The following is a 15,300-nucleotide window of genomic DNA, read 5'->3' as shown; positions in this document are numbered from 1 at the left end:
GGTTTATTCACCATGATTTCCCTCCCTCTTCCAGCTGCTGCTGTGGGTCCCTCTACATCCCATCAGGGGAGGGCTTCTCTGGCCTCCTCTGCTGTAATCTCCTGGGAATAGAGGTCTGTGAAGAGAGCTGGCAGCCAGTAGTGGGCCTCCCCTGGGGCTTGCAAATCCAGCCAGGCCAGGCCTTCCTTCAGCAGGTGTTCCTGAAGAGGGAGGAAGAGGAGAAATCAGAGGAGACTTCTAGAGAAAGTAAGGGAGCTAAGCAATATCCCCAGACCTATTCTGGCTTCAGTGAGGTTTTCAATGTATGTGTGCTTTCACACATTTGTAACCATACTGGAACAATCTGTTGGCCTTGTCCTTGGCCTGAAGTTTGGAAAAAGCCTACCAAATCATTCAACCTTTTTGACTAGGCAGGGGAGATAAAACCAAGGCATGATGGGAGTTAGTAGAAATGCAGGGCCACAACTTGTTATATGGCCTGAGAAATCACTGCACCAGAAGGGAGAGTAGTGTGTTCTGGCTGGCTGTGAGTTAACTTGCAGGGAACAGATGGGAAGGACCTTATTTATACTAGAATGGACTCGCAGTTCCTAGGCTGGAAATACACTCAAGATGAGCTGTTTCTGCCTAATACTATTGGGTGATATTTATGTCCTACCATTTTACAGGGACCAAATTGCCTAGATAAGGAAAACAGTAATTGAATCCTAGAGCCACTACATTCTCATACTGCTCCCTTTCCGCATCAGTCTTCCATCACTGTTATATGTACACTATATAATATGCAGTATATTTAATGTATCATAATTACCATAAGCAGTTATTACCCCTGACTAACAATTCCAGGGTCAGAGGTCTGCCTCAAGTAGTCTACCTTCTCAGTGCCATGAAAAATGCTAGGACTCATCCAAGTATGGGAACAGCAGAGCAAGACAAAAATGCCTGCCTGCGTGCAGCCCACCTCCTCCCGACCAGGGCCCGTGTTTTCTAAGCCATTCAGTCACATACCAGCACTTGCCGCGCTCGCTCGGTCTCCCATTTAAGACTGGCTTGGATTTCACTGACCGTCACGTACCCATTTTTCTAAAGGAGAATGGGGACTAAGTTAAGATTGTGTTCCGTAGAGCCCAGCTTTAGGAGACAAGTATTTTTCAGGGAGAATAGTTTGGTGGGTTGTCTTAAGTAGATTCCCAGGCACCCAGGTGTTAAGTTGGACTTCCACACAAAGTGTGGAAGACGACGAATGATTTGTTCATAAGGAAGGGATAAACCTGTAATCTAAACTATTTAAATACCCCTGACCCTGCCTCACCCTACCCACCCACCAATATCAAAGCCCTCCTCCCCCACTTATAGTTCCATTTCATATTATAGAATTAAGAAAACAATGTCTTTCACAATACATAATGGGCTTTTGGAGGAAGCGTTAGGCATGTTGAAGAATGTGGAGAAGGCAAGCAAAACTTACAGTTCACAACGTAGGTTAAGAATGGCTGTTTCCCTAAGACTGTGCGCTCCTGGAGAGCAGGAACTATATCTACCACTATGCTCCACAGCCCAGCGCTTGGCGCTGCAGCTGCTCAATAAATTGCTGAATGAGCACAGGACTGAGTAGTTCATCCATAAAACTGCAAGGGGCCAGATCGCGCCTGACTCCCACCCCACGATGCCCCTTGCGGTCTGGAATCGGGCACACCAGTACCTCTGCCAGCTGCAGCACCACGGTGTGATCCATATTAAGCTCAGCTGGAACGGACTGAATGAGGTAAGTGCCGCCCACAGGGATGATGCCGAAGCCAGTGCCCAGTGCCTTTAGTTTCTTGATGGCCCTTATGAGGTCGTCCCTGAGGTGGAGAAGAGCAGCTAAAGATCTTTGGGAGGACGGGCTCTAGTGGCTCACATCTACAATCCTGGCTGCTCAGGAGACTGAGATCTGAGAATCACAGTTGTAAGCCAGCCCAGGCAGGAACGTTCATGGGATTCTTATCTCCACTGAACCAACTGAACGCTGGAAGTGGCACTGAAGCTCAAAGTGGTAGAACAACAGCTTTGAGCAAAAAGAGCTCAGGGACAGCATTCAGACCATGAGTTCAAGCCACACAACTGACCAAAAAAAAAATCCTTGGCAAGGCCTAACTGACTTGACAACAGTTTCAGCTCTGTCTAAGGAAGGATATCTTGACACAAGATAAAAGACTACATACACTCATCTATATTAGTAGAAAAGCACATTAAAATTGGGCACTGGTAGTTCACACCTATAATCCCAGCTACTCAGGAGGTTGAGATTTGAGGATCTTGGCTCAAAGCCAGCCTGGGCAGAAAGCCTTGAGACTTTCATTTCCAATTAACCACCAAAAGCTGGAAGTGGTTGGTTGGTTGGCTCAAGTGATAAGGGCACTAGCCTTAAGCAAAAATGCCAGGCTGGGAGTGTGGCCTACTCGTAGAGTGCTTGCCTAGTATGCAATGAAGACCTAGGTTTGATTCCTTAGTATCACATACAGAAAAAGCCAGAAGTGGCACAGTGGCTCAAGTTGCAGAATGCTAGCCTTGAGCAAAAAGTGTCCAAGGACAGTGCCCAGGCCCTGAGCTCAAGCCGTAGGACTGGCAAAAAAAAAAAAGCTAAGCAAGTATATAAGTCCCTGAGTTCAAGCCCCAGTATGGGCACCAAAAAGAAAGAGAAGACAATAGTACTGGGGTACTAGAGGAGGTAGTCCATTGGGCTATCTTACTCAGCAGTCAATGATTCTAACTCCCAGACAGGTAAAAAGAAAATCTGCTATAGCCTACCAGATGAGTGAGCAGAGTATTGCTCATCCATTTCTTTTTTTTTTTTTTTTTGGGGGGGGGGTGGCCATGGGGCTTGAACACTGGGCCTGGGTACTGTCCCTGAGCGCTTCAGCGCAAGGCTATCGTCTACCCCTTGAGCCACAGCCCCGCTTCCTGCTCATCCGTTTCTAAATGGGGTAATACACCTGATTACTTGGAAATTCAAGCCAGTACTTCCAGATTTTATGCTTAAAGGGTTATTTTTTTGGTAATGCCAAACACACATTTCACTACTTAAGCCATACTTTCAGCATACTGACTTTATTTATTTATTTATTTTTGCCAGTCCTGGGGCTTGAACTTGAGGTCTGGGCAGTGTCCCTAAGCTTCTTTTGCTCAAGGCTAGCACTCTTATCACTTGAGCCACAGTGCCTTTTCCAGTTTTTTTCTGTTATGTGGTACTAAGGAATTGAACTCAGGGCTTCATGCATGCTAGGCAAGCCCTCTACCACTAAACCCCATCCCCAGCCACAGATTATCTTTTTCTTTTTTTTTTTTCTTTTTTTGCCACTCCTGGGCTTGAGCTCAGGGCCTGAGCACTGTCCTTGGACTTTCTCAAGGCTAGAGCTCTACCACTTGAGCCTCAGCACCACTTCCGGCTTTTTTCTATGTACGTGGTACCGAGGAATCAAACCCGGGTAGGGTCTTCATGCATGCTAGGCAAGCACTTTAACCACTAGGCCAATCTCCTGGTCCCAGATTATCTTTTATTGAAACAGCTTTTCTCAGCTGGGTGAGGTGGCTCACGCCTGTACTCCTAGCTACTCAGGAAGGTGAGATCTGAGGATCACTGTTCAAAGCCAGCCTGGGCACTAAAGTCTATGAGACTTACCTTCACTTAACCACTGGAAAATCAGAAGTGGCGCTGAGGCTCAAGGGGTAGGGCAGGACACTCCACTGGATCACCAATAACCTCATCTATGATGACACTCCACTTCAGCACTATTAATCTCATCTACGATGTCATGAGGGTGATAGCCACCAACATTACACACCCGCAGACTGGGCAGGGCCCACGATCTCCTCTAGAAAGTCCTCTTGCTCAAGACTAAAGATCTCTGCTGGGCAATGTTAACAAGCTCATCAGAAGAGATGTTTCAGCAAGGTGCTGGTGGCTCAGGCCTGTAATCCTAGCTACTCAACAGGCTAAGATCTGAGAACGGCAGTTCAAGCCAGCATGGGCCACAAAGTCCATGAGACTCTTAACCCCAGCAACCACCAGAGAATTGGAACTGGTGCTGTGGCTGAAAATAGTAGAGAGCTAGCCTTGAGCAAAAGAGCTCAGGACAGTGCCCTGGCCCTGAGTTCAAGCCCCAGAATGAGCATGCGCGCGCGCGCGCGCGCGCACACACACACACACACACACACACACACACACACACACACACACACAAATTCTTTCTATACTCCAAAGGGTTGGAAAGCAAAACCTACTGGCTGACATCCTGGGCAAACTTGCCTCTTCCTTTCAACACCTGTTGATGTAGTTCCTCCAGAGTTATCAGACCTGTAACAGAAAGCAAATGAAGAGATTGCCTTTGAGCCGGGAGTTTGGCCAAGTGGCTAAAGTGCTTGCCTAGCGTGCATGAAGACCCGGGTTCGATTCCTCGGTACCACATATATAGAAAAAAGCCAGAAGTGGTGCTGAGGCTCAAGTGGTAGAACTCTAGCCTTGAGAAAGTCCAAGGACAGTGCTCAGGCCCTGAGCTCAAGCCCAGGACTGGCAAAAAAAAAAAAAAAAAAAAAGAGATTACCTTTATGACTGCCACCAATAAATAAACGCCCACTTATTTCTTTCTAGTAGTCTATAAAGAGCAAAATAACAGTCTAGTATATTTCTTTCTTTTTGCTAGTTCCTGGATTATAGGCATGAGCCATCTACCCAACCAGTCTAGAATATTTCTTGCATTCTTCTTCTAAAGTAACTGGCCAGCTGGGTATGGTGACTCACGCCTATAATCCAGAAACTAGCAAAGCTGAGGCAAAAGATTATGATTTTGGGGGCCGGGAGTTTGGCCTAGTGGTTAAAGTGCTTGCCTAGCATGCATGAAGACCCAGGTTCGATTCCTCGGTACCACATACATAGAAAAAAGCCGGAAGTGGTGCTGAGGCTCAAGTGGTAGAGCTCTAGCCTTGAGAAAGTCCAAGGACAGTGCTCAGGCCCTGAGCTCAAGCCCAGGACTGGCAAAAAAAAAAAAAAAAAGATTATGATTTTGAAGCTGGGCGCAGTGGCTCATGCCTATAATCCTAGCTACTCAGGAGGCTGAGATCTGAGGATCAAGGTTTAAAGCCAGCCTGGGCACAAAAGGACCTGAGACTCTTATCTCCAGTTAACCTCTAGAAAACTGGGAAGTAGAGCTTGGCTCCAGGGTAGGGTGGTAGCCTTGAACTGAAGAGCTCAGGGAACAGCGCCCACGCCAAAGTCAAGCCCCATGACTCACCAAAAAAAAAAAAAAAAAAAATGATTTTGAGGCCAGCTTAGGCTACATAGCAAGACTCTGATTCAATAAAACTAAAATTAATTAATTACATAAAATAACTGGCCAGAGATGGGGTCCGAGACCTTGTTAGAATTTCAATAGGGGATACCTATGAAAATATAAAAGCAAAGGGAGCAGTATCTTTGAAAAGCTATACAGTAAGCCCACATCATTCCAGATTACCTGTTTAGCCACATGCAGATACAATAATGATAATCTTTTAAAATCAAAAGAAGGGGCCAGGAACATGGCCTAGTTGTAGAGGGCTCACCTAGCATGCATGAAGACCTGGGTTGGATTCCTTGTTACCACATACACAGAAAAAAAACAGAAATGGTGCTGTGGTAGAGTACTAGCCCTGAGTTCTGGCCCAGGACTGGCAAAAAATAAATAAATAAATAAATTCAAAACTCAAAAGAAATTTAGATATGATTCCAGTGGTGAGAATGGCTACCTACCAAGTGTGAGGTCCTAAGTTCAAACATCACCACAGTCCAAAAAGGTTTTTTTCAAAACAAACAATTCCCAGGCCCATGTTACACAGCTCATTGTATGTAAAGAAACGCTGTTACATTGTTGTCCATTTGTTTAAATCAAACTGGGAACAGGTGGTCAGAACTTGCTGTTAGGTAGACTAGCTTTTTTTTCTGCCTTGCTTGTGTAAGCTTCAGCAGAATTCTAAATGACTGAAGGCAAAGCTGGGAAGAGTTCTGGGAAGGCCAAGATAAGAGCTGTTCCCCACTCTCAGCCACTGAACTTGCAGTTCCCAACTGGACATACTCATCCACAGCTAAAATCTAGGACAACCAATGTGGGTATGTGTGCACGACCACCGCTGTGAACTGCCATCCCAGTGTACTTCACTGCAGACGTGCCTGAACTGGCAGGAAAAGCAGGGAAAGATTTAAAGGTGAAGCATATTACCCCTCATCCCTTGCAACTTGCTATTCATGGAGATGTCGAATCGGACTGTCATCAAGGCTACAACTGCTGGTGGTGGTGTCATCTCCTACATCCACAAATCTCTGATTAAGAAGAAAGGACAACACAAGACTGTCTAACAGGGTTTGGGAACTATTTCATTGCCAAGGACCATGTGGATATTTATAAGTTCATTATGTGCCATACAAAATTATCGATATAGGCAGGCAGGCTGCAGGCAGTCAAGAAGAATTACATGTCTGTCTCATCATGTAATAAATGATTTTGAGTTCCTCACAGGGCTTGTGAGCCAGCTGTTCCCGCACCCTTTCATGACTGGATTCCCTGAGACCTCAGGACCTTAGATACTCTTAACAGCTGTCCAGAGGTAGGATTCCAATGAACTCTATCTCCCTGAGAAGTCACAGTTTTGCCTTTCTGTAATTACCTTTGAGCATAGAAGTTTAATTAGCTTTCCAACCAGCCAGATTTCTGAACTTTTGTTTTAAGCACACTTAAGTGTTACTGTGGCTTCGAAGAAGCTGCTGATCACTGAGCAGGTTTTTTACTAGATTGTAATCTCAGTGCAGAAAGTATAGTTACCATATTTGAATTAGTAGAGATAATATTTCTACTCTGGAGGGTAAGTTCAAGAAAAATCATATTGTGTCCCCAACCCCCAAAAAATTAAAAATAAAGGCAAATAGTACCCAATACGCAAGTTAGGGTAATCTTCCCAAGTCAAAGATAGTACATAATGTGCGTAAGTGATCAAATTTTAGCTTTTTTTGGTTATTTTAGCTTTTGAACTCCGGGCCCTGAGCTCTTCAGCTCAAAGTTAGTGATCTAGCACTTGAGCCACAGAGTCACTTCCAGTTTTTGGGTTAACTGGAGATAAGAATCTCTAAGAAGGGGGCCGGGAGTTTGGCCTAGTGGTTAAAGTGCTTGCCTAGCATGCATGAAGACCCGGGTTCGATTCCTCGGTACCACATACATAGAAAAAAGCCGGAAGTGGTGCTGAGGCTCAAGTGGTAGAGCTCTAGCCTTGAGAAAGTCCAAGGACAGTGCTCAGGCCCTGAGCTCAAGCCCAGGACTGGCAAAAAAAAAAAAAAAAAGAATCTCTAAGACGGGCTGGGAGTTTGGCCTAGTGGTAGAGTGCTTGCCTAGCATGCACGAAGACCCGGGTTCGATTACTCAGTACCACATACATAGAAAAAAAGCCAGAAGTGGTGGTGAGGCTCAAGTGGTAGAGAAAGCCTTGAGAAAGTCCATCGACAGTGCTCAGGCCCTGATCACAAGCCCCAGATTGCCAAAAAAAAAAAAAGAATCTCTAAGACTTTTGTGCCCAGGTTGGTTCTGAATCACAATCCTTAGATCTCAGCCTCTTGAGTAGCTAGGATTATAGGCTGAGCCACTGGCACCCAGCTCTGCATATATTCTTAGCTATAGATTTTCTTGCTCAGGCCAATGATTTACAACCTGTTTGGCACTGTCTTTAACTTTTACCACTAACCATCTAAGGGACTAATTAAAAAGATGAGCTCATGGCTCACACTTACAATCCTGACCACTTGGGAGGTTGGATATTGAGAGGAGAATCACAGCTCCAGACTGACTTGGACAAAAAATTCCCAAGACCTCACCTCAACAGAAGGTAGTTGGATGTGGTAGTATGTGCCGACCATACCAGCTACATGGGAAGTGTAAATAGTAGGATCACATTCCAGACCAATATAAATAAAAAGACCCAATCTCAAAAATAACCAGAACAAATAGGAATGAAAGAAAGTACATGAAGAGTCTTATAGACTTTCCTAGCTGGTTGGCTATGAACTGTGATCCCCAGATCTCAGACTGAGTAGCTAGGATTACAGGCATGAGCCACTGGTGTCTGGCTTGACCAATTTTTTTTTTTTAAATATGTGTTGGTTCTGAGGGCTTGTGTGTCTGGATGCTGTTCCTGAGCTCTTTTACTCAATGCTAATGTTCTACTATTTGAATCATACCTCCACTTCCAGCTTTTTGGTGGTTAATTAGATATAAAAGTCCCACACACTGTCTTTCCTGCTGGGCTGACATTGAAAAGTGATTCTTAGACCTCAGCTTGAGTAGCCAGGTTTACAGGTGTGATCCACCAGTGCCTGCCACATGACATTTTTTTTTTTTTTTTTTTGCCAGTCCTGGGGCTTGAACTCGGGGCCTGAGCACTGTCCTTGGGCATTCTTAAGGTTAGAGCTCTACCACATGAGTCACAGCACCACTTCTGGCTTTCTCTGTGTATGTGGTACAAAGGAATTGAACCTGGGTCTTTATACATGCTAAGCAAGCACTCTACCACTAAGACAAACTCCAGGCCCACATGACAATTTTTGAGTCATAATTTAAGGAAGCTCAGAGATTCAGTTGGCGATACTTCTGGGAGGCAGTGCAGACCTTTAGTTACTACTGCAAAATCCACTACTCAGATGCATCCTGCATAAGACAAAGCCCATTCTTCTAACTCTAATTACAAGAGTAGCCTTCCCAGTCAAAGATCATTAGAGATAACTAATTAGGCAACTCTACCTATGGCCATAAAGACCTGTCATGGATTTAATAGCATGAAATAGCAAGCAGTATCTCAACACATTGAAGGCCTGAAGATTCCAGGATGGAAAAGAAAATTTCTCACCATTCCTCCCCTCTCGGAAAAGCCCAAAGCCCAGGTCAGGTGAACCAACCACCTCACCTCCATTCCTGTGTTTCAGGGCCAGGCACACTTCAATGATCTGGACGCCGAGCTCATAATAGAAGTCCCCAACACCCAGCATCTCGGACCAAAATCCTTTTCCAGCTACAAACAGAAAAACAGAAGCTACATTACTGATGAGTTTTTGTCCTTTCTGTTTGTTCAATATTGAGTTAAAACATCAATACTGGGCCTAGTAGGCATAAAGACCCAGGTTCGATTCCTTGGTACCATATACATAGAAAAAGCCAGAAACAATGTTGTGGCTTAAGCAGTAGAGCTCCAGCCTTGAGAAAGCCCAAGGGCAGTGCTCAGGCTCTGAGTTCAAGCCCCAGGACTGGCAAAAACAAAAACTCCATCAATACTATACCAAATCCTGTAGTTTAGCCCTATGTCCTGCTCTGCTTGCTACTTAAGATCCTTTGAGAGCTGGGTGTGTACCATACTGTGATCCTGTAACTGGAAGGGTGAAGGCTGAGATGTAAGCATTTTGAATTCAAGGCCAGTCTGAGCTACATAGAAAGAGCCTAAGGGCCAGAGTTTGGCCTAGTGGTAGAGTGTTTGCCTAACATGCACAAAGATCCGGGTTCAATTCCTCAGAACCACATACATAGAAAACAGCTAGAAGTGGTGCTGAGGCTCAAGTGGTAGAGCTCTAACCTTGAGAACGCTTAAGGACAGTGCTCAGGCCCTGAGTTGAAGCCCCAAGACTGGTCAAAAGAGAAAGAGAGAGAGAGAGAGAGAGGGAGAGAGAAAGAGAGATACTATAAGAAAGGGGAGGGGGGCTGGGAGTTTGGCCTAGTGGTAGAGTGTTTGCCTAACATGAACAAAGATCCAGGTTCCATTCCTCAGTACCACATACATAGAAGTTGGAAATGGTGCTGTGGCTCATGTGGTAGAGCAGTAGACTTGAGGAAAGCCCAAAGACAGTGCTCTGGCCTGGAGATAAAGCCCAGGACTGGCCAAAAAAAAAAAAAAGAGTAGACTTCTGGCTGAGCACCTGTGGCTGAGTTCAAACCACAGGACCAGCACTTTCTCCTGTTAAAAAAAAAAAAGGTGGGGGCTGGGCATGGTGGCTCACGCCTGTAATCCTAGCTACTCAGGAGGCTGAGATCGGAGGATCACAGTTCAAAACTAGCCCAGGCACTAAATCTCCAATTAATCCCCCCCCCAAAGAAAACAGGAGTGGGGCTGTGGCTCAAGGGGTAGGGTGGTAGCCTTGAGCTGAAGAGCTGAGGGACAACACCCAGGCCTAGAGTTCAAGCCCTATGACCTACCAAAAAATAAAAAGGGGTGGGGGGCAGGAGCATGGCCTGGTGGTATAGTGCTTGCCTAACATGCATGAAGACCTGGGTTTGATACCTCAGAACCACATACATTGGGGGAAAAAAAGCCAGAAGTGGTGCTGTGGCTGAAGTGGTAGAGTGCTAACCTTGAGGAATGCCCAAGGACAATGCTCAGGACCACAGTCCTCGCAAAAAAAAAAAGGTGGGGGGAGTCGAAAGGGGGAGAAGGAAGGAACGGAGGGAAGGACAGAAGGGGAAGGGGGGAGAGAAGAAGAAAAGGAGAGGAGAGAGCGAGAGAGAGTGAAAGAAAGAGAGAGAGAGTAAGAGAGAGAGAGAGAGAGGATAGAAAGACAGGGAAAGAAAAGACTAAGAGGGGAGCCCAGTGTGTTTGGCCTAGTGGTAAAGTGCTTGCCTCGCATGCACAAAGACCTAGGTTTGATTCCTTGGAACCACATACATAGAAAAAGCAAGAAAGAAAGAAAAAGAAAAGGCTAAGAGGCTATTTTTAAAAAATTATTTTATTGTTGTTTTACAGGTGATATGCAGTGGGGTTACCGTTACATATGTCAGGTAATAAGTACATTTCCTTTCTTTTACACAGTATTATCTGCTTCCTCATTTTCTCCCATTCCCTCCCTCCCATGAGCTGCATAATTCACTTTCATCAATGTCCAGTGCAGGTCAATGAGCTCTACTACTGCACCTTTTCACTCTTTTTCCTCGCATTCTGTGCCCTCTCCTGTCTTCACTCAGATGTGCACATGAATACACTATATATGAGGTAAAGAATACAGGCATCAGAAAACAAACAAAAAAAAGGGAGGGGGCCAGGAGTTTGGTCTAGTGGTAGAGTGCTTGCCTAGCATGCACAAAGACCTAGGTTTGATTTCTTGGAACCACATACATAGAAAAAGCCAGAAATGGTGCTGTGGCTCCAATGGTAGAGCTCTAGCTTTGAGAAAGCTCAAGGACAGTGCTTAGGCCCTGAGTTCAGGCCCCAGGACTGGCCAAAAACAAAGAAAGAAAAAAAATTAAAAGAAAAAGAAAAAGGTCCTTTGTTTCCATACCTCTGGAGTTTGTTTCAGTATATATATTATTTTATAAACATATGAAAAGGTGATTGAGAATTAAAGTAGTTTTCTCCTAAGACTAACCTTTTTTTTTTGTCATAGGGCTTGAACTCTAGGCCTGGGCGCTGTCCCTGAGCTGTTCAGCTCAAGGCTAGCACTCCATCACTTAGAGCCACAACACCATTTCTGGTTTTCTAGTGGTCAGTTGGAAATAAAAGCCTCATGAATTTTCATGCCGGGGCTGGCTTTAAACCATGATCCTCAGATCTCAGCCTCCTGAGTAGCTAGGATTACAAGTGTGAGCCACCAGCTCCTGGCTCTTAAACTATCCTTTTTGATCTCACTGTATGTGAGTGTCTAGAATCCTGCGAAATTTGTCATGTCCCACTGTATTTTTAAATCTAACTTCTGCATATCAGGGAGAATATACGCCATTTGTCTCTACAATTCTTTTTTTTTTTTTTTTTTTGCAGGTCATGTGGCTTGAACTCTGGGCCTGGGGCTGTCCCTGAGCTCTTTAGCTCAAGGCTACCACCCTAACCCTTGAGCCACAGGCCCAGCAGTTAATTGGAGATAAGGGTCTGTGTTCTTTAGTGCCCAGACTGGCTTTGAACCACGATCTTCAGCTCTCAGCCTCCTGCATAGCTAAGATTACAGGTGTGAACCACCATGCCTGGCTATAAGAGGCTAGTCTATGTAACTTTTCTTTTCCCAAAGCATAAGTGAAATATAGTAGGAGCTATGGAAAAGACAAGGCTAAGAGAAAAAAATGCATACTTGTAATTCAAAAACCACTGAAAACAATATTAAATTTAAATAGCAAGTTAGGTTATATAATAAGCTGAGTGATTCCAAATATATGAAAATAGTCTGTAAATAGAAAAAGGCCTGTCTAGAAACATGTCAAATGCTAACTGGGTGCTGGTGGCTCATGTCTGTAATCCTAGCTACTCAGGAGGCTGAGATCTGAGGATCTGAGGATTGTGGTTCAAATCCAGCCCAGGCAGAAAAGCCCATGAGGAGAGAGAAAGAGAAAGGAAGGGAGAGAAGGAGAGAGAGCAAGCGAGCGAGCATAGCCAATCTTAGGTCTTGAACTCAGGCTTGGGCACTGTCCCTGGGCTTTTCTGTTCAAGGCTAGCACTCTACCACTTGAGCTACTGATCCAAATTTTGCCTTTTTATTGCTTACTCTGAGGTAAATCTCACTGACTTTCCTCACCCAGCTAGTTTCAAACTGATACCCTAAGATCTCAGCCTAAGCAGCTGAGATTACAGGTGTGAGTTACCAGCACCTACCTGGCTAGTGAGACTCTAATCTTAAAAAAAAAAAGCCAGTAGTAGCACTGTGGCAATAGCTTTGAGAAAACGAATCTCAGGGACAACACTCAGGCTCTGAGCTCAAGTCCCAGGACCAACACCAAAAAAAAGTAGAAAAAAAAGTATCAGCTATTAACTTTATGGTCTATATGCCATTGCCCAACATCAAAAGAAAGTAACCTCTTACAATCGCTATCCTGGGTAAAGATGAAAATCTAAATGCCTACTGTTTGCAGCTTCTTAGAAATCAAGCCATTGTAAGTTAGGGACCTTTTGTATCTTAAGTTGCTAGTACTGACAAGAGGCAAGATGGAGACTTATACTTCCTCCACATAGCTTTACAATGACCTCATATTACCTGTCATTATTTTTTTTTTCTTTTAGTGTTGGGAATTTAACTGAACTTCAGGGAGCCACACCTCAGAACTTTTTTTCTTTTTAAGTAATTGAGGCTTAAACTCACTATTGCTAGGCAAGCACCACTTGAGCCACACCCAAGTATACCCCTCAAAGGAGGGTCATGTACTCAGATGAGCTTGGACAATAGTTATCTTACTAGATCCAGAGAGCAGCTCTGTTAGAAGATATCTCAATAGTGGTGAAGACAAATGAATTCCTGTCCCTCAAGAGCCTTGTCGGGACACTAGACTCCTACAGATAATTCCTTACAGGCCAAAGGATCCACTCCAATGGTTGCACACATATCCTGGAACTGCACCCGGAACTCAGGATTCTTTCGGATCTCCTGCTTGTGCTTACTGGCAAATTCCTCCAGGTTGGTCTTGAACATGTCCAACTGCTTTGACATCTGTTAGATGGACAAGTGAAAGATTAGAGGCAGCCCAGGTGAAAATCACATGCCAAAAGTAGGTCCTTAAATAAGCGGCAGAGATATGTCTAACATACACAAACTCCTCTAGGCCTACCATTATGCTGCTTATTATCCACCTCCCTGTATTTTGGGGGTTTGAACTCAGGACGTCATAGACAAGAGTCTCATGGAGACTTATCTGCTTGGGCCAGCTTCAAACCGCAATCCTCAGAACTCCTGTGTAGCTAGGATTATAGGCATGAGCCACCGGCATCAGACTTCCCTATTATTTTTGAGATAGGGTCTTGCCTTTTGCTTAAGCCAGCCTAGACAAAGATCCTTCTAGTCAAACCTCTCACCATCACTGAGATGCCAAGCACACACTGCACACACCACCATGCCTGCCTGCAATAACAAGCACAAGCCAAAATACCCAGCTATTATCTGAGCTGTAGTCTTCTCTACCCAAGATGGCCTAGAACCCTAATCCTCTTAATCTCAGTGTCCTGAGCTAAGATTAAACATTTGAGTCATTGCTCCTAGCTTGTCTCATCTATTTTTATCTCAGCCTCTCTTGCACAGTTTACTGTCAGTAGAAATGCAACACCCCCCAACTTTTACTTTTGTGTAATTACTAGGGCTTGAACACATGGCTTCTTGCTCTGCCTTGGCTTTTTTCCTCAAGACTGGCACCACACCACTTGAGCAATAACTCCCATATGGCTTTATTTTGGTGGTTAATAAGAGTCTCACAGACTTTGGTTGGAGATTTGCAGGATTTTCTTCTTGGGCTAGCTTGGAAATGTAATCCTAAGATCTCTGCTTCTCAACAGGCAGGAATCACAGGTGGCTTAACAGCTTTCTACATGAGTTTGTTCTAAAAATGTATTATTTTTATTGTCTACTTGTTTTGTGCCAAGTACTGGGGTTGAAAGATCATAAATTCAAGTCCAACCTAGGCAACATAGTGAGACTAAGGAAGGAAGGAGGAAAGACAAGAGAAAGGCAAGAAACAAAGGAAAGAAAGGAACATGGACCAGGGCTAAAAAGGTAGATCCACGTTAACAGCGCTTACTTAGCATGCACTAGGAAGAAAGAAAATGGACAAGTGCCTGGAACCTTAGAAGCCTAGCATCAATCAAAAAGGTTTACTATGTCTATTAGCAGGATGTGTAAAAATGGCACAGCAGCCCAGAAATCCAGGCTTGTTAGTCACCTTACTTTAGCTCCAGCTAAATAATCTAATGCACATCTAGGACTGCTCCGTCCCTCTTCCTGCCTGGAACCCTACCATCACTCACCTGGGCCAGCTGGTCCTCAGCCAGGACAGTCCCTCGTTCCTTATACTTGGCCTGTCAGACAAAGAGATCGGTGTGAGCTGAGAGTGGACGATGGGGTCCCCAGTTGTGCTGCGGACAGAAGTATGAAAAGGAGGAGGGTCTCTTTTAAACGCTCTTTTAGGAAGAATCGAATCAATGCCTTCCACCTCCTGTCAAGTCTGGGGGGGGGGGAGAAGAGCGGAGGGGCTAGGAGGCGTGAGAACCCTGATACCCCGAAGTAGGGAGCTGGTTTCGTCGGGAGTGCCAGGACTCCCGCACACGAGAAGCCCTAGATCGATCGGTCGGGAGGCGATTGAAGGAAGCTGAACTGAGTGTCTGGCGGGTCGCAGCGGGCTGCAGAGGCCTCTCTCCCCGCTCACCTCGGCGAGCTTCTTCTTGGCGATGGCGCCGGCTCCCACCCCGCGGCGGTGCATCCCTGCCTAGGGCCCGCGGGCCGCACAGCTGCCGGGACCCCAGAGCTCGGCGCTGGAGTCTCAGTCGCTGGCTCCCAATGCGGAAGTCCTGTCTGCGTCATCCGCG

General features: G+C 45.3%; 1 protein-coding gene and 1 pseudogene across 4 annotated transcripts; one reads left to right on the top strand and one right to left on the bottom strand.

Moving 5' to 3' along the window:
* Positions 1 to 62: 62 nt before the first annotated feature.
* Positions 63 to 15,279, bottom strand: Snf8 (SNF8 subunit of ESCRT-II). Of its 4 annotated transcripts, none has more exons than XM_090350665.1 (8): positions 15,141 to 15,279; positions 14,743 to 14,793; positions 13,300 to 13,438; positions 8,959 to 9,063; positions 4,264 to 4,336; positions 1,703 to 1,844; positions 1,009 to 1,083; positions 63 to 200 (listed from the first exon to the last, which is right to left on the bottom strand). In XM_090350665.1, the coding sequence occupies exons 1-8, from the start codon at positions 15,192 to 15,194 to the stop codon at positions 63 to 65; spliced, it is 777 nt and encodes a 258-aa protein (XP_090206791.1). In that variant the 5' UTR covers positions 15,195 to 15,279. The 4 variants fall into 4 exon arrangements, with proteins under 4 accessions (XP_090206791.1, XP_090206792.1, XP_090206793.1 ...); XM_090350666.1 differs by having other exon boundaries at positions 8,959 to 9,084; positions 13,390 to 13,438; XM_090350667.1 differs by having other exon boundaries at positions 13,390 to 13,438.
* On the top strand, positions 5,992 to 6,370 carry LOC150051620 (histone H2A.Z pseudogene; annotated as a pseudogene).
* Positions 15,280 to 15,300: the final 21 nt, after the last annotated feature.

The sequence above is a fragment of the Megascapheus bottae genome, chromosome 17, assembly GCF_031878675.1.
Source record: "Megascapheus bottae isolate mThoBot1 chromosome 17, mThoBot2.hap1, whole genome shotgun sequence".
In the NCBI taxonomy this organism is placed as follows: domain Eukaryota; kingdom Metazoa; phylum Chordata; class Mammalia; order Rodentia; family Geomyidae; genus Megascapheus; species Megascapheus bottae.
Note: the sequence above shows the minus strand (reverse complement) of the source record. Positions and strands in the feature narration are given on the sequence as shown.